The 18,091-nt window shown below is 45.0% G+C and overlaps 1 protein-coding gene across 1 annotated transcript; it reads left to right on the forward strand.

The window, feature by feature from the left end:
* Window positions 1-8,881: 8,881 nt before the first annotated feature.
* LOC129709530 (14-3-3 protein eta) lies at window positions 8,882-17,345 on the forward strand. Its single transcript, XM_055655991.1, has 2 exons — window positions 8,882-9,093; window positions 15,858-17,345. Exons 1-2 carry the CDS (start codon window positions 9,007-9,009, stop codon window positions 16,512-16,514), a joined length of 744 nt encoding a protein of 247 aa, XP_055511966.1. The 5' UTR covers window positions 8,882-9,006; the 3' UTR covers window positions 16,515-17,345.
* The last annotated feature ends 746 nt before the right edge of the window (window positions 17,346-18,091 follow it).

Here is an 18,091-nt window from a genome sequence, read left to right on the forward strand (position 1 = left end):
AATCGGCATTTTAAATAATTCATCAAAGTGCAGCAAAGGCTGGCTGGAACCGCTGTCTGAAGATGAGTCAACTTGAGGCTCAGCAAAGAGTGAAGAAAAATAAATAAAAGGGAATGATTTCACTCATTTTAATAATGCAAGGATTCTTAATTCAGGGCTCCACATTGAAATGACACTGCAGAGAAAACTATAATAATTGTAAATGGGAAATTCTATTAACTGCATCAATCCCCAGCCAGAGAACAGTGGGGTAAATAATAAATTGTGGTGGAAGAGAGGGATCAGGGAAGACAGGACGCAATCCGCAAAGGCTGTAGGACTAGAAGATAATGTGATCAAGACAATGTGAAGAAATCTGCCTTCTTCAGTCAAGCATAGAATATAAAAGCAAGAAGGCCATGATGGATCAGTTGGGTAGCAGTTTGTACAGAACTTGGACACCAGATCACAGGCTGGTTGTGAAACAAGGGCGGCAGGGACAGATTTATGAAGCTATTGCCAGGGCTGGAGGATTACCTGTAAGAACAGGCTCCTCTGGCTAGGGGTTTTTACAGAAAACATCCCCACATGGCCACACAGGGCATGTATTGATCAAGAACAGAGAAATCTGATTATTTCTAAATAGCTTATTTTAGCCAGTATGGATACAGTGGGTGAATGGCCTCATTCCGTGTCATTGATTCAGGAACATCAAATTATGAGAGGGCCAGGATGGGTATCAGAAAGGAACAACATCTCTGGGCAAAGACGTCAATAACTAGAGTGTCAAACTGTATGTAACTGATGAAAGGATAATGACAGGCGCATTGGCTAACAGGTGGTAGCAGAAACATCCCCACATTGGAAGTGTGTGCAGGTGAACATGGTTAGTGATCAAGGGTTGGGATAGGGTGGTACAGTGGCACAGCGGTAGAGTTGCTGCCTTAGAGCGCTTGCAGCGCCAGAGACCCGAGTTTGACCCCGACTACGGATGTTGTCTACGGAGTTTGTACGTTTTCCTCGTGGGTCTTCTCCGAGATCTTCGGTTTCCTCCCACACTCCAAAGACGTCCTGGTTTACAGGTGAATTAGCTTGGTATAAGTATAAATTGTCCCTAGTGTGTGTAGGATAGTGTTAATGTGCAGGGATCACTGGTTTCTGCTCCGTATCTCTAAACTAAACTAAACTAAACTAAAAAAAGCGACGTTATTCCTGAATAGCTTCTTTGGCTCAGTATGGTGACAGAGGGTGAAAGGCCTCATTTCTTGTCATTTATATCTATGATTCAAACAGGAAGAATGTGTGGGTTCTTGGTGCTGGTTATGCCTCAGTCAAAAGAAATCTCGTCAGAATATGTGGGTTTTGAGCCAAGTAGACAAACATTACAGAGACTCCATCTTCTGACTACAGGAGTAATAAACTCAATCCTTCCTACTTTCACTGATGGACATGAAAGATCCATTGGCATTGTTTGGAAGAAGAGCAGTGAGATTCTCTCCAGCAGACCACAGTTAAAGTCCCTGAAGCAGATTGGATGGGACTGAGCTCCTCTTCTGTCAATGGTTCCGCGGGGAACCGTGAGCTGACTGCAGTGTGCACATTTGTGCAGCATGATCTAATGTCCACATATACACACACTGCAAACTGGGGGTCAGGCTTGCACAAATCCAGCTTAACATAGAAACATAGAAAATAGGTGCAGGAGTAGGCCATTCGGCCCTTCGAGCCTGCACCGCCATTCAATATGATCATGGCTGATCATCCAACTCAGTATCCCATCCCTGCCTTCTCTCTATACCCCCTGATCCCTTTAGCCACAAGGGCCACATCTAACTCCCTCTTAAATATAGCCAATGAACTGGCCTCAATTACCTTCTGTGGCAGAGAATTCCACAGATTCACCACTCTGTGTAAAAAATGATTTTCTCATCTCGGTCCTAAAAGACTTCCCTCTTATCCTTAAACTGTGACCCCTAGTTCTGGACTTCCCCAACATCGGGAATAATCTTCCTGCACCTAGCCTGTCCAATCCCTTAAGAATTTTGTAAGTTTCTATAAGATCCCCCCTCAAGCTTCTAAATTCTAGCGTGTACAGGCCGAGTCTATCCAGTCTTTCTTCATATGAAAGTCCTGCCATCCCAGGAATCAGTCTGGTGAACCTTCTCTGTACTCCCTCTATGGCAAGAATGTCTTTCCTCAGATTAGGAGACCATAATTGTACGCAATACTCCAGGTGTGGTCTCACCAAGACCCTGTACAACTGCGGTAGAACCTCCCTGCTCTTATACTCAAATCCTTTTGCTATGAATGCTAACATACCATTTGCTTTCTTCACTGACTGCTGCACCTGCATGCCTACTTTCAATGACTGGTGTACCACGCCACCCAGGTCTCGTTGCATCACCCCTTTTCCTAATCGGCCACCATTCAGATAATAACTCCAACACTCTCGCTTGCTTCTCACTCCACCATCGAGGTCATAGCTGGCCCCACAGCTTTACACCAGCAACTGACACACGCTCATTCATTTCAGCTGCATCACACTCTTCAGGAAATAGGTAAGTGAACTACAAGATTGATTATTAGCAGATTAATTATTATTAATGAGTCATTTATGTAAATGAATGCATCTTAAATAAATAAATTTTAATTTGTTATTAATGTTCTTCAAATTTAAAATAAATATTTTCTTATTTTGCAGTTCTAAGTGAATCTGTTTGCATCCCATCCTTGGACGTAAATGTAGATGGGTTGGTGAGTAAGTTTGCTGACGACACCAAAATTGGAGGATTGCAGACGGTGTGGAAGGCTGTCAGGAGTTACAGTGAGATATTGATCAGCTGCAGAAATGGACAGAGAAATGACAGATGGAGTTTAACCCAAGCAAATCTGAGGTGTGGCACTTTGGGAGGTTGAATGTAAGGGGAGAGTGTACGGTTAATGGCAAGACCCATAACGCCATTGATGTAGAGGGACCTTGGACTCCAAGTTCATAGCTCACTGAAGGTGGCAGCGCAAGTAGACAGAGTAATAAAGAAGGTGTATGGTTTGCTAGCCTTCATTGCTAGAGGCGTTGAGTATAAGAGTCAGAAAGTCATGATGCAGCTCTATAGGACGGGCGAAATCGCATTTGGAGTCTGGACGTGCCATTACAGGATGTCAAGTCCTTGGAGAGGGTGCTGAGCAGGTTTAGCAGAACGTTGCCTGGATTAGAGGGCTTCAGTTACAAGGAGAAATTGGATAAACTTGGATTATTTTCTTTGGAATGTCGGAGCTTGATAGAAGTATATACATTTATGAGGGGCATAGGTTGGGTAGAACGTTTTTCCCAGGATGGAAATGTCCAATACTAGAGGAGAGGGGAAAAGTTTAATGGGATATGTTTTTTTACTCAGGGAGTGGTGGGGGCCTTGACGTGTTGCCAGGGATCGCGGTGGAGGCAGATATGATATTAGAAACATAGAAAATAGAAAATAGGTGCAGGAGTAGGCCATTCGGCCCTTCGAGCCTGCACCGCCATTCAATATGATCATGGCTGATCATCCAACTCAGTATCCTGTTCCTGCCTTCTCTCTATACCCCATGATCCCTTTAGCCACAAGGGCCACATCTAACTCCCTCTTAAATATAGCCAATGAACTGGCCTCAACTACCTTCTGCGGCAGAGAATTCCAGAGATTCACCACTCTCTGTGTGAAAAAAGTTTTCCTCATCTCGGTCCTAAAAGATTTCCCCCTTATCCTTAAACTATGACCCCTTGTTCTGGACTTCCCCAACATCGGGAACAATCTTCCTGCATCTAGCCTGTCCAACCCCTTAAGAATTTTGTAAGTTTCTATAAGATTCCCCCTCAATCTTCTAAATTCTAGCGAGTACAAACCGAGTATCCAGTCTTTCTTCATATGAAAGTCCTGACATCCCAGGAATCAGTCTGGTGAACCTTCTCTGTACTGTATTGACATTTAAGAGGCTTTTAGATAGGCATGTGGCAGTGCAAAGAATACAGGGATATGTATCATGTCAGGCAGATGAGATCAGTTTAACTTGGCATCATGTTCGGCACAAACATTGTGGGCCAAAGTGCCCATCCTGTGCTGTACTGCACTATGTTCTAGTCTGTGGGTGGGGTGTACGTGTCCACCATATGCAGGCTAGATGTTGGGCGCTTTCGTGACTGTGGGCATCTCATGTTTGGTGGTCAGACTGAGCACTCGCTGGTTGTTGATATCTGGATCCTGTTTGTTGGACCTGGTGGTACGGATATTGGCTGCTGCATTTCCTACTGCATCAGTGTCTGCAGCTCAAATCGGTTGTCTGCTGATATCCTGGAATCACAAATTGTACCACACTATTCTTTCTTTAGTGGTGGGTTTAGCTCACAGAGAGCATGGAGCCTGAGAAACCAACACTTGCATTGGCTGGGCTGTAACCATGGCATCCAACAATGTAGACTGCACCATGTTATAAAACCTGTGTAGAAACACTCTGTACATTATGTAGTTATCTGGTCCATTGTGGCTTTGCTTCCAATCTGCGTTATGTTCCTGCTCTTTGTGCATAGTAATACAAATATTATTATTTTTTTAATTTCTGGCTCCACTATCTTCTCCACTTAGGTAGATTGAGGATGATTTGCTTGCACTCTGCTTCTGTGTTGGGCATGAGGTGAAGGATGATGCTAATGAGACAGATGAGACTTTTTTATTCATTCAAGGGATGTAAGCTTTGCAGACTGAGTCAGCATTCAATTGCCCTTGAGAAGGTGGTGGTGAGCTGTCTTTGTGAACCACTGCAATCCTTGAGATATGGGTTAGCTCAAAGGGCCTTTGGAGCGGGACTCCCAGGACTTTGATCCAGCAACAGTGAAAGAACAGTGATATATTTCAGTCAGGATGGTGTGTAGCATCAAGGGCAATATGGTGCTAATCGCCTCCTTTTCCCGCCGTCCTTCTAGCTGGTCGAGGTCATGCATTTGGAAGGTACTTTTAGTTTAGTTTAGTTTAGTTATACAGTGTGGAAATAGGTCCTTTGGCCCACCGAGTTTGCACTGACCAGCGATCCCCGTACACTAGACTATCCTATACACTAAGGATAATTTACAATCTTTACCAAAGCCAATTAATTTACAAACCTGTACGTCTGGCGTGTGGGAGGAAGCCGGAGCACCTGGGGAAAACCCACGTGGTCAGGCTCGAAGCCGGGCTCGAACCCAGATCTCTGGCGCTGTAAGGCAGCAGCACTATAGCTGCACCATCGTGCATCAGCAGTGGAGTGAGTGAATGTGGATGGGGTATCTGTCAAGTAGGCTACTGCCCTGTATGGTGTCGACCTTCATGACTGTAGTTGAAGCTCTACCCATTCATCCAGACCAGTGAAGAGTATTACACCACATTCCTGACTTGAACCTTGTAGACAGTGGCCAGGCTTTGGGGAGCTAGGAGGTGAGTTACTCGCTCAGGATCCCTAGCCTCGGATTCGCTCTTGTGGCCACATTGTAGATATGGCTACACCAGTTCAGTTTCTGGGCACTGGTAACCTCCAGGATATTGATAGTGTGGGATTCAGTGATGGAAATGGTATTGAATGCCAGGAGCTGGATTTTCTCTTGAGGCATGCTATCATAGCCTGATATATATGGGTGGTGTGAATGTCATTTGCCACCTATCATCCCAGGCTTGGATATTGTCCGGGCCTTGCTGCATTTGGATGTGGACTGTTTCATTATCGGAGAAGTTGTGAATAGTGCTGATCATTGTGCAATTGAACTTCCCTAGTCCTGACCTTACCATCGAAGGGAGGTCAATGATGATGCAGCTGAAGGTGGTGGTGCCGAGGACACCATCTCGAGGAACTCCTGCAGGGATGTCCTGTGGATGAGATGACTGACCTCCAACCACTACAACATTTGTGTTACCTATGATTCCAAGCAGCAGAAGGTGCTCCATATTCCCATGATAGTCCTGCACACTCCATGCATGAAGCAATATCACCACCATCCAGCAGGCAGCTGCATCCACGCAGTGTAAACACTGCAAGCTGTAAATGACAAATTGCTCCAAACTCCATACAGCATTGTGTATTAATCTTCAGCCCCTCCATCCCATTCACTGGCAGCTTTTGCTTCTGCACAGACAATATTGCTTTTTATTTTTTTCCAAATAAATTAATCAATATCTCTCATTGCACCATAGTGTCTCGTGTGGCCTTGATTGCTACTAATGAAGACATCAGTGCCCACTGGAGACATGAAACTGTCAATGAAGTGGTTGAATATCCTGCTGATGCATCATATTTAATTTAGATATGTTCAAAGGAAGATCATCTGGAAACCTCTAATTATTGTGTGCATCACATTGGCATTGATTCATACATTTCCTTGACATGAGCAAGTTTCCTCTCTATCTCAAGCTGACGTTTTTTATTCCTGGGATGTCTCTTGAGATTGACGATGGTTTGTTTCTGCCCTGATTCTATGGGCTTCGGGGCTGATAGGTCCATGGTGGGATCCACAGACTCTTGCACAGATAGGCCAGGTTATAGTCATAGAGTCATACATTGTGGAAACAGGCCCTTCGGCCCAACTTGCCCGCACCAGCTAACATGTCCCACCTCCACTAGATTCACCTGCCTGCATTTGGCCCATATCCATCTAAACCTGGCCTATCCATGTACCTGTCCAAATGTTTCTTAACTATGCGATAGTACCTGCCTCATCTACCTCCTCTGGCAACTCACTCATTGTAAATCGATCTGCTTGGTTATGTGAATTAATTATGGACAATTTTAACCTTATCCCACATATTGGTAAAGTGATATGAAGCTCATGGAATGATCGCTTTACAGCCAGCCACCATGACAGTAGGGTATAATAAACAAAGATCAACATTTGGAAAATTAATCCAATTACATCACCTGTGTATTTGCAAAGAAGCTCTAATGCTGCTTTCCAAATTGGATCCCCATGGTCATCATGCTTATTTTTTGTAAGCTGTACGTAGAATGTTACATATTGTTGTTTTGCAAATTATGTGGTAGACCACATGCCTTCCACATGTGTGGAAGATCTAACATCCGTGTAGCTTAAATCCTAGATATTGGAGGAAGTTGGAACTGAGTTCATTGGAGACTATAGCTGATGGCATATTTTTGATTCCAACCAATCATCATGGCTCTCACAGCCATGCCATTCTGCACCATCGTGCTCCCTCCGCCGCGCCATTCCAACCGCTGGGTCGGGTTACACCAATCAGCATCGTCCTTTCTGCGGCCCATTGCCCGGCCGACAGCAACACGCCTGCGCACTCACCGCCCGCCAACTGCTCATCACATTAACGGGTGCCCCCCACCCAGCGAGTTACCCTCCCTCTCCCACCCTAGTTCTCCAACGCAAATTGGAGGAACAGCACCTCATATTTCGCTTGGGCAGCTTACAACTCAGCGGTATGAATGTTGACTTTTCTAACATCAAGTAGCCCTTGCTTTCCCCCTCTCTCCCCACCCCTCCCCCTTTCCAGTTCTCTGACCAGTCTGACTGACCTCCTGATTACATTTTATCTCTGCTTCGTGTCACGTTCCCCAAGCTAATGATCTATTCTACATAGAATAATAGAAAATAGGTGCAGGAGGAGGCCATTCGGTCCTTTGAGCCAGCACTGCCATTCATTGTGATCATGACTGATCGTCCCCAATCAATAACCCATGCCTGCCTTCTCCCCATATCCCTTGATTCCACTAGCCCCTAGAGCTCTTTGTAACTCTCTCTTGAATCTATCCAGTGATTTGGCCTCCACTGCCCTCTGTGGCAGGGAATTCCACAAATTCACAACTCTATGGGTGAAAAAGTTTTTCTCACCTCAGTCTTAAATGGCCTCCCCTTTATTCTAAGACCATGGCCCCTGATTCTGGACTCGCCCAACATTGGAAACATTTTTCCTGCATTTAGCTTGTCCAGTCCTTTTATAATTTTATATGTTTCTATAAGATTCCCCTCATCCCTTCTAATAATCTGCCACCGTATTTTTGCCACCAAAGTGGATAACCTCACATTTATCTATATTGTACTGCATCTGCCACGCTTCTGCCCACTCACTCAACCTGTCCAGGTCACCCTGCAACCTCCTAACATCCTCTTCACATTTCATATTGCCACCCAGCTTTGTGTCATCCGCAAACTTGCTAGTATTGCTCCTAATTCCCTCTTCCAAATCATTAATATATATGGTAACAGTTGCGGCCCCAACACTGAGCCTTGCGGCACTCCACTCGCCACGGCCTGCCATTCTGAAAAGGACCCGTTCACTCCTACTCTTTGCTTCCTGAATTTTCCTTGAACCTCATCCCCTTTCGATGTCTCGTTTTCACACCTCGCACTTCCATATCTCTGTGTCTACCTCTTCCCTGACTGTCTGAAGAAGGGTCTCGGCCCGAAAACGTCCCCCATTCCTTCTCTCCAGAGATGTTGCCTGTCCCGCTGAGTTACTCCAGCTTTTTTGTGCCTGCTTTGATCTATCGATTTCACACCTTACCCTTCCACATATCTCTGTTTCTCCCTGTCCCCTGACAGGGAGGGTCTCTCTGAGTTCCACCTCCCATCCCCCCCATCCCTACGGTGACGTCCGGCGCTCGTGCCTCGCAGCGCTGCCATGGCAACCAAACACCTTCCCGCCCCTTTACCCGCGGGAGCGCGCGTCCGTCGACGTACTCCGGCGCGCGAGATCCCGCCCTCGGAAAAAAATCCGCAGTTGTTCTAAAATTAGCAGGTGACGTCACCGTTAAATAGAGCGGGCGGGCTGGGCCGCGGGCCGCAGTGCGCATGCCCGACTGCGGCAGCGCGGGGCCTTGTGGGTGGGCGCCGGGGGTATGAGAGCGCGCGGCGGCGGGGGCGGGGCCGAGTGCGGGAGCGGGCGAACAGACGGATAGACGGAGGAGGAAGGAAGGAAGGAAGGCGGGCAGCCAGGCAGGCAGGTGGTGGCGGGTAGCGAGTCCGCAGCGCCCGGAGCCTCGCACCTAGCGCACACCGCCTCCGACATGGCAAGCCGAGATCAGCTGGTGCAGCGAGCCCGGTTGGCCGAGCAGGCCGAGCGCTATGATGACATGGCGGCGGCCATGAAGTCGGTGAGTGGACGGCCCTTCCCCCCACCCCCCCGGGGAGGCGGCTGCTGTTCCCCCGGGGCCCCGAGTGGGGAGGATGGGCTGTGAGGGACCCGGGGGCCGTCCCCGGTGCAAGGGGTTCTCTCCTTGCTCGCAAACACATCAGGTGGCCGACCCCGCCCGTCCCATTTGGCCGCCTGGGTCCTCCAGTCAGACATTTGTTGGGCAGGTGTCCGGAGTCTCCCTTCCCCAGGGCCGGGAGTAATCCAACCCCGCCCTGCAACCGGGCACCGGCGGGATCTGCACCGAGTCCCGTCCCCCCCTCCTCCCCTCTTCAACCGCAACAGCGGGTGAATGGCTCGGTATCGTCCTCTTGTATGTAGGGAGTGGGTGGGTGGCCACCGAGTCCCCTTCAGCCTCCTGATGGGAGACGGATACTCTCCATTCTCGGTGGCGGGTCGGGCGCGGCGAAGGGCGTGTTGATTGACGAGCTCGGTGTCTAGGAGGGCGGTGGCGTGGCCAAGGTGTCCGAATAAATTTGGGGCCGTATGGATATAGACTAGAGGAATCCTGGTCTTTCAATGCAACTTTTTATTCGGCTCAGTCCCCTCATGTCCGATGGTGTGGTTTAATAGCTTACATGGTGGCAGCAGTGTGAGGAATGGACCCTTTAAATGTGAACGAGTATAGACCCGTGGCGAGTACGATGCCATTGTCGCAGCTCGCAGTACAATCAGTCGCAGGGGGCTTGCTGCCATCTTTACGGTGCATCGCTCTAAGGGGGTTTATCTTGTAGAGAAATATGTTCCACTGCGTGTAGATATTTCAGCCGTGGGTGGGTGATGAAGCGGGTGGTCTGGAGATTGTGCGGGGTTGCTGCTGGGGCGAGGTTCTTGTTGAGACTATTGTGTGGGTAGACAGTGGGAGCCGAGAGTGGAGCCGGGCAACAGACAGCGAGCGCCCTGCGGACCACCTCCCGGCCGTGTAATCTCAATAAGATCTCAATTCTTCCCGTGAATACATTTTGGGCGCGCTTTTTGCGCCTTGTATGACCACAGTAGGTGGATCCAGTTCAATTAGCCTCTGCGAGTGCTGGACTTCTGCCAACAGGGGCTGCATGACGCAGACCGATGTTCACTGCAGGGTTCTGTGGCTGGACAGATCAGAGTAGGTGACATTAAAGAATGTCATTTTTTTTCTGGAGACCTTCTGCAGGTCTTGAGCGGAAAATAAAAAGCTGGAGAAACCGAGCGTGACGGGCAGCATCTGTGGAGGGATATGGGTAGAATATTTTGGTTAAGGAACCTTCAAGACGTAGCATTTTTTATGTTCTGCAGCTTCCATTGGGAATATGCAGTAGCTGGGATAATATGGCTGTTGAGTAAAAACTCGTAATCGATTTCATGCAGTTGTTTAAGTAGAATCGAATGTTGTTGCTTTGGCCAGTGGTGTGCTGATTAAATGGTTCGCACCCAAATCTGGACTGGCTGAGATTCCTTTCTCAGGCCATAATTACAGGGAAATTAAAAAAATATATATTTCATTAAATTAATAGTTAGATTGTTTTCTACTTCTTTCATCACAAGTGTGTTAAGGTATCTTGCTGCTTTTGTATAGGCCTGTAATATTGTGAACAGGTCTGGTCTTCCCACCCAAGCATGAAAATAAATTGCAATAGGGGGAGTGTAGTAAAGGTTTGCCAGACGAATGTCTGGCTCTATGAAGATGTGCTGAGACATGACCTGTCACTTAAGTGTAGTAGAATGAGGTGAAATGTACAAAATTCAGTGACTTGACAAGATGGTGGCTGGGATCCTACTAATGGCACATTTTTGGTTGGAACCAGATTGCAGTCTCTGCCATTCAAAACGGGGGAGATTTTCATTCAGCTAGTGGACAATGAACTATGCTCAAAGTGCAGGCTCGGTGGCTGACTGAATTTTTGCTTGCGAAGGATGGGGGGTTGGGGGGATGCGGAAGAGTGGGTGCTAGCTGGTTGTACTAAGGGAAATTATTACCCACTATCTTATTAAATGGAACAGGCATGTGATGCTGAATGATCTTCCTAATTTGGTACAAATTTTTAAAAAAAAATCTTGTTTGGGGTGAGAGTGAAGTTAAAGCTTTTGAGTTGGGGTTGCATTTTTTATGTACTTGAAATGGAAATGTAAGGGATTAGCAGCACAGGGATAACTCATAACTAATGGATAAATTTCAAAGATCAGTGATAATAGGGTGAATAGTTTGTGCTGTGTGGTAATATCATTAGCCAATTGGAGGAAGGGGGCTTCCAAGTTGAAAAATGAAAGGAAGATTTGAGTAGGCTAATGGACCTCATGTCTGTACAGAAAATTGGTTGGCAACTAAAGGTCATGATTGAAGGAGGTGGTCATTTTTTGCGTTGAGCCTGTTCCATCATGCAATAATGTAATGGCTAATCTGTGAGACAGCTAGCTCTGCCTACCTGCCTATCCTTTGATAAGGAAGTGAAAAAACAGACTGGAGGAATTCAGCAGATCAGAGAGCATGACCTGTCGAAGGGCTCCAACTTGAAACTGTCAATTTCCCTCCACAAATACTGCCTGACCCACTGAGTTCCACAGCAGTTGGTCTTTTACTAAAGACTCCAGCATCTGCAGTGTCTCATCTCCCCATCCATTAATATAATTGAGATTTTTTTTTTTGTTCAGCAGTTTCAAATGTAAGTAGCAATCGACTTAGCAGCAGATAACTTTTGTAAAAATCACTGCACCCCCACAGTGGGGGTGTCTGAAGGGGAAATTTAAAAAATAGATTTGCTCGGCTGGAGGCCAATGCAAATTGGTCACCTTGAGCTAGCTTGTTTCCTTGAGACTGAGTGCTGAAAATAATTGACCCCTTTAAGAAGGTACATAACGTTATGTGGTGGAAGGGTGGGACTGTAGAAGGGTGGAGTTGTAATGCCTGAGTAAATGAAGGGTGTGATGCTTTATTGTAAAACAACTTGCACTTTGGGTTTGTTTCTAATTTTTTCTGGGCGGACAGTGCTGCAGAATAATTGTTGTAATGGCCGTACTGCGGCAATTTAACAGCAATGGGCAACAAAACCTCCATCTTCTTGCCTCTTGGGAGTTGAATTTGCTTGTCAGTTAACAGCAAGTTATTTGTCTTGTGGGCTAATGCTTTCTCTCTACTTCCCCTCACTCCTACCAATACTCTGTTACAATACAAGGTTACAATATTTGTAGATTGGACTAGTTGTGTAATTTTAGTCATTTTAATTTGAGCATTGGTATAGCAGATGAGACTTCCTTCTCTCCACTGTCCCACCCACATTCATTAGCAGTTATAGGTAGTTCTGTTATAACACAAATTGGATATAATGTGAGTGGTGAATTAGGGACCACTATTTTCATTACACAGGTCGAATTGGTTGTGGCATGATTTTGAATTTTGATCTGGAACTGGAGAACTGCTTAAGTTGCTTGGGAAATTTGCAGCCTTAAATAAAGCTGTCATTGATTTGAGAAGTGGGGGGGGGGGGGGGGTAGGAAACCTGCTTGCATGTAACCATAGAACACAGCTGCTGCATCAACCATAGGAGGCTATTAAAATTGAAAAGCAATCGCTTCCATTGATACTTATGCAGTCATATTCTATTAAGAAATGTAATATACACTCTTTAGTATTTTTAACTTGCAGTAACAAAACGTATTACTATTGAAAATACCTTTATTTTTAAAAAAAAAATCTGCTTGAGAAATAACTTATTGTGAGTCTGACACTCTAGCCCCTAACCTCAGTCCCCACTGACGCAATAATTTTTATAGCACAATTTTCTATATTGGTTTTCTTAGGACTGCACCTATTGAATTATAACAGAACTGCCTGGATACACATGTCTTGTCCTTCCCAACCTACTGCATTCTCTATCTTTTGCCCTTAATCCACAGTCTTTGGATCCACTAGTGTCTATTCATTGTCCACATCTCTCTTCTAACAGCTTGCATCGGGTATCTGTGTTTAAATGATGTTTTTGTGCATCTCCCTGTGGAACTGTACCAGTTGCACAGCTGGTAGAGCTGCTGCCACAGCACCAGAGACCCAGGTTCAATCCTGACCTCTGGTGTTGTCTGTGGAGTTTGCATGTTCTCCCTGTGACCACATAATTTTCCTCCCACTTCCCAAAGACTTGTAGGTTAATTGTCCTCTGTAGTGTGTGGCGAGTGAATGTGAAAGTGGGATAACGTGGAAACATATCAAATAGGTGCAGGAGAAGGCCATTCGGCCCTTCGAGCCAGCACCGCCATTCATTGTGATCATGGCTGATCGTCCCCTATCAATAACCCGTGCCTGCCTTCTCCCCATATCCCTTGACTCCACTAGCCCCTAGAGCTCTATCTAACTCTCTCTTAAATCCATCCAGTGACTTGGCCTCCACTGCCCTCTGTGGCAGGGAATTCCATAAATTCACAACTCTCTGGGTGAAAAAGTTTTTTCTCACCTCAGTCTTAAATTATCTCCCCTTTATTTTAAGACTGTGGCCCCTGGTTCTGGAACTATTGTGAACATGTGATCGATGGTTGTCGTGGACTCAACAGGCCAAAGGGCATGTTTCCATGCTATATTTTCCAGTCGGACCACAACCCTGTTAGCCATGGCTCCATCCATATTGGGCGCATCGTATTATTTTGATAATTTACCTTTTGAATCCTGGGGCTTTTTTGCCATTGAATTGAGTCTGTAGAGTATCGCCGTGTCCTTGCCTGATTTCCCTATGTCCACTAGAGCATTTGAAATGTTGATCTGTGAGTGATGATAGGTTGTTCTCCATTCACCCCCCTCCTGTGGAAGCCAATTGTAACACTTCCTGGTTGGGTGCAGTTGTGTGCTGAGATTCCACCCATGACCTCGTATCTTGGTCTATCGACATATATGCAAGGGCCACTTTCCTGTTGTCATAACTGCAGAACCAATCACAAGGGTAGTTTTTAAAATTCTTTACACCATTTGCTTTAAAGTGGACTGCAGCAAGAACGCTCAATGATTGCCCCCGAGTTCTACTTTGATCCTCATTTTATGAAAAGCAATGCAGCTTTACTTTATTTTTCACTGGAAGTAATACTAACTTGTGGGGCATAAGTCTCTTTGTAATGTGTATGTTTAAAAAAAAATATATATATATATATATAAATATATATATATATATATATATATATATATAATATATATATATATGCCTCGGATCACTCCTGGATATATATATGTGGATATATATGGATATATATCCATAGATAGAGAGATAGATAGAGAGATAGATAGATAGATAGATAGAGAGATAGATAGATATATATATAGAGATAGATAGATATAGAGATAGATAGATATAGAGATAGATATAGATAGATAGATATAGATATATATAGATAGATAGATAGATAGATAGATAGATATAGATAGATATAGATAGATATAGATAGATATAGATAGATATAGATAGATAGATATAGATAGATATAGATAGATAGATATGTGATCCGAGGTAATATGACCTGATTGTGCAGGGCTCCACAGCATTAGATGGAGGAATCTAATCCCATCCCATCCCATCCCATTTTGCTTTCAATTGCAGTGAGTTCATGCTCCTATTGTCTGAGTGGCTCAGCTTGTTAATATGCTGAGGATCTGTTTTCTGGCTTAAATGGAAAATGTTGGAATCTTGAAAAGCAGCTGGAGCATCATCTTCCTGATCCGACATGATACTGGACATCTGGTGTGGTTACGCGTAAGGCCAAAGTGTTTTTAGTTAGTGCATCTTCTGATGTTGTAACTCTGTTACCAATTTGATAAGTTTAGTGTATAGGCAAATCAAATGCAACTGTTTTGAGCATGATTTGAAAATGGAGATGCCACAATCCTGCATAATTGTTACCATGACTATTGTCTGCTCTCAACCTTTTGTCCAGTAGCTCAGTGCAAAGTGTCAGTGTGCCAGCTTATATGTTACACTGGGAAAGGGGCTATCTTGAGCCCAATATACATGTCTGATATTTTATTTAAGAATTTGGCATTTGGTGAAGTTTTTTGTTCATTCTTTATTGGAGAGTGTAATTTTAAAAGCAGCTGGGTTGCTAATATTTATTGTGAAAGTGTCCATTCAGTGTGTGGGCAGGTTAGCACCTGCACTGAAACTGACCTGGCTTGGGTAACTGACAGTCATGCAGAGGATAGTTTGGATAGCCTGGGATTCTTTTCGGGGCAGAAGGATGTGAGATTTAATTATTGTCTGAAAATGGTAAATACTACATGCATACTTCCCATTTATTTCATATCGTTTAGGGTGTTCCAAGACTAGGGTACATGGTCTATGCGTAACTGGTGAAACGGTCAGAAAGATATGGTGGGAATTCACAAGATAGTTTTGGGGGAACGGGACTTCCTGTCTGAAGAGGTGGTGGGGGGAGAAGCTCTCAGCACTGAGGAGTTGTGACTTGCAGGGATATGATCAAGTTCTGGAAGGTGGGGTTAGACGGCGGAGCCTTTAACCAGCACAGATACAATGGTCCAATGGCCTTCAGTGTTGTCAATTTTCTGTATTGCCCACCTGCAAAGTGATGCAGACTTGTGAAAGAAATTGAATTGACCCTTTTGTGCCGTGTATTTGGTTTGAATGTTTGCCCACCATTTTCAGTGGGCACAGGTTGTCTACTTTGAGTTTTTGTAAATGGGGATTTGATTTGTGGTTTTAAACCTAGGACGCACTTTTTTGCTCACACTTGTCGGTCTCTTTCCTATTATCTTACTTGCAGGTAACAGAGTTGAATGAGGCGCTGTCCAATGAAGATCGCAACCTGCTTTCGGTGGCCTACAAGAATGTGGTGGGGGCTCGCAGGTCTTCCTGGCGGGTAATCAGCAGCATCGAGCAGAAGACCTCTGCTGATGGCAATGAGAAGAAGCTGGAGATGGTGCGTGCCTACCGGGAGAAGGTGGAAAAGGAGCTGGAGGTAGTGTGCAGTGACGTGCTGGCCCTGCTCGACAAATTCCTCATTAAGAACTGCAACGAGTCCCAAATAGAGAGCAAAGTCTTCTACTTGAAAATGAAAGGCGACTACTATCGCTACTTGGCTGAGGTGGCCTCCGGTGAGAAGAAGGCTGGTGTGGTGGAATTGTCTGAAGCTTCTTACAAAGAGGCCTTTGAGGTCAGCAAAGATCAGATGCAGCCTACTCATCCCATCCGCCTGGGCCTGGCTCTCAACTTCTCCGTCTTCTACTATGAGATCCAGAATGCTCCCGAGCAGGCCTGCCAGTTGGCCAAGTCAGCATTTGACGACGCCATCGCTGAACTGGACACTCTAAATGAGGGTTCCTACCAGGACTCGACACTCATCATGCAGTTACTGCGGGACAACCTCACCCTCTGGACAACGGACCAGCAGGATGATGAAGCAGGCGAAGGCAACAATTGATGGTCATCCCCCTACCTGCCCTTCCTCCCCGCCTTGCCCACCCACCATATGTGCTATATACCTTAGTGCTGATATATCTACTGTACACACTCCCCTAAATCTGCTGTATGCTCATCAGAGAAGGAAAGATGCTGAAGTCTTTGCTGTATTGGTATTTAAGCCCGTTTGCTGTAGTTTGAAATTAAGAATCATGCAAAAGTGATTGTCCACAAATCATTGATTGTTTTCTTCTTGGTCCCTTTTTTTTTTAAAGTTCAGATGGTACCCCTCCCAACCCCTAAAAATAAATGACACTTGGTGGTTTAATCACTAATCTAGATCAATGATGACATGTAATGATGGCTCATGACCAATCACCCCTTGCATGTGAAAATTGCAATATCCCTGATGGTCATTTAAATTCCAGCGCCGTGTCAATTTGATCTTTCCTTAAATTAACTGTTTACATGATTGCTCATTTTAGCCAATAAATATGTCATTCTTGAGATAAATTTATATAAAACTAGGAAGACTGGCCTTTCTGTTGCTGAGTGTTTGTTTTGGGCTATTTTAATTTTGTGGAGTCCTGTGATGTACACAGACCTTGGGTAATGCCTTTCATCTGCTTGAATGTTATTTTGATCCTTTTGTCAGGTGTCTGTTTGTACCTAGTAGTTAAATTTTCTTCTGTAAAACATCAGCTTTACCAATCAGTTTTCAAGCTGGTGTCATTGAGCTTGGAGGATTGTCAGAAAGCTGCGAGGATAATAAATGATATCTGATGGAATGCCAAAATTTAATTCAATGTTGAGTTGAATGGATGATAATAAATGCTGCCTCGGCTATAACATGGATATGACCTCTTGTCTTCTGTTTATTGGGTACATTTGATCTTGACTTGAACAAAAGTCATTGAACGATTGCTGGTTTTAATTGAACTTGTAATTGTTGATGATTTTGGGGACCTTTAAGAACACCCAGGCTAAGAGCTTGCGAATGGACAGTGCTCTTTCTGTTTTCTTTGTGGTCTCGCCTCTTGGACTTTTTGTGGAGTGTTAGTATATTTCGTTAACTTGTAGGGTGTTGAGTATTGGGTAGGGAGAAATGTCTTGTGCTTTAATTTACTTCTATGCTCCAGAGTACTTACTTGCCTTTTGAGTCAGTTCCTCTTTTAAAGGGACACTTAAACTCACTATTGGGAAGCCAATTTTTCAATTGTTGCCATAATAACCAGAGGTTCCGGATTAAACCAAAATCTATCACTTATGGTAAATGACAATTCACTGATTCTAAATATAAAATGTGACTCGATGATGTTTCCTGGTCACATGTTAGTTGATGTGACTCTATGAGTAGCCTTATGAAAACCAGAACATGGTGGTGCAGCGGTAGAGTTGCTGCCTTACAGTGCCAGAGACCCGAGTTCAATCCTGACTACGGGTGGTGTTTGTACCTTCTCCCTGTGACCTGCGTGGGTTTTCTCCGGGTGCTTTGGTTTTCTCTCACACTCCAAAGATGTACAGGTTTGTAGGATAATTGACTTTGGTAAAAATATTGTAAATTGTCCTGAGTGTGTGTAGGGTAGTGTTAGTGTGCGA

The sequence above is a fragment of the Leucoraja erinacea genome, chromosome 25 (assembly GCF_028641065.1).
Source record: "Leucoraja erinacea ecotype New England chromosome 25, Leri_hhj_1, whole genome shotgun sequence".
NCBI lineage: Eukaryota > Metazoa > Chordata > Chondrichthyes > Rajiformes > Rajidae > Leucoraja > Leucoraja erinaceus.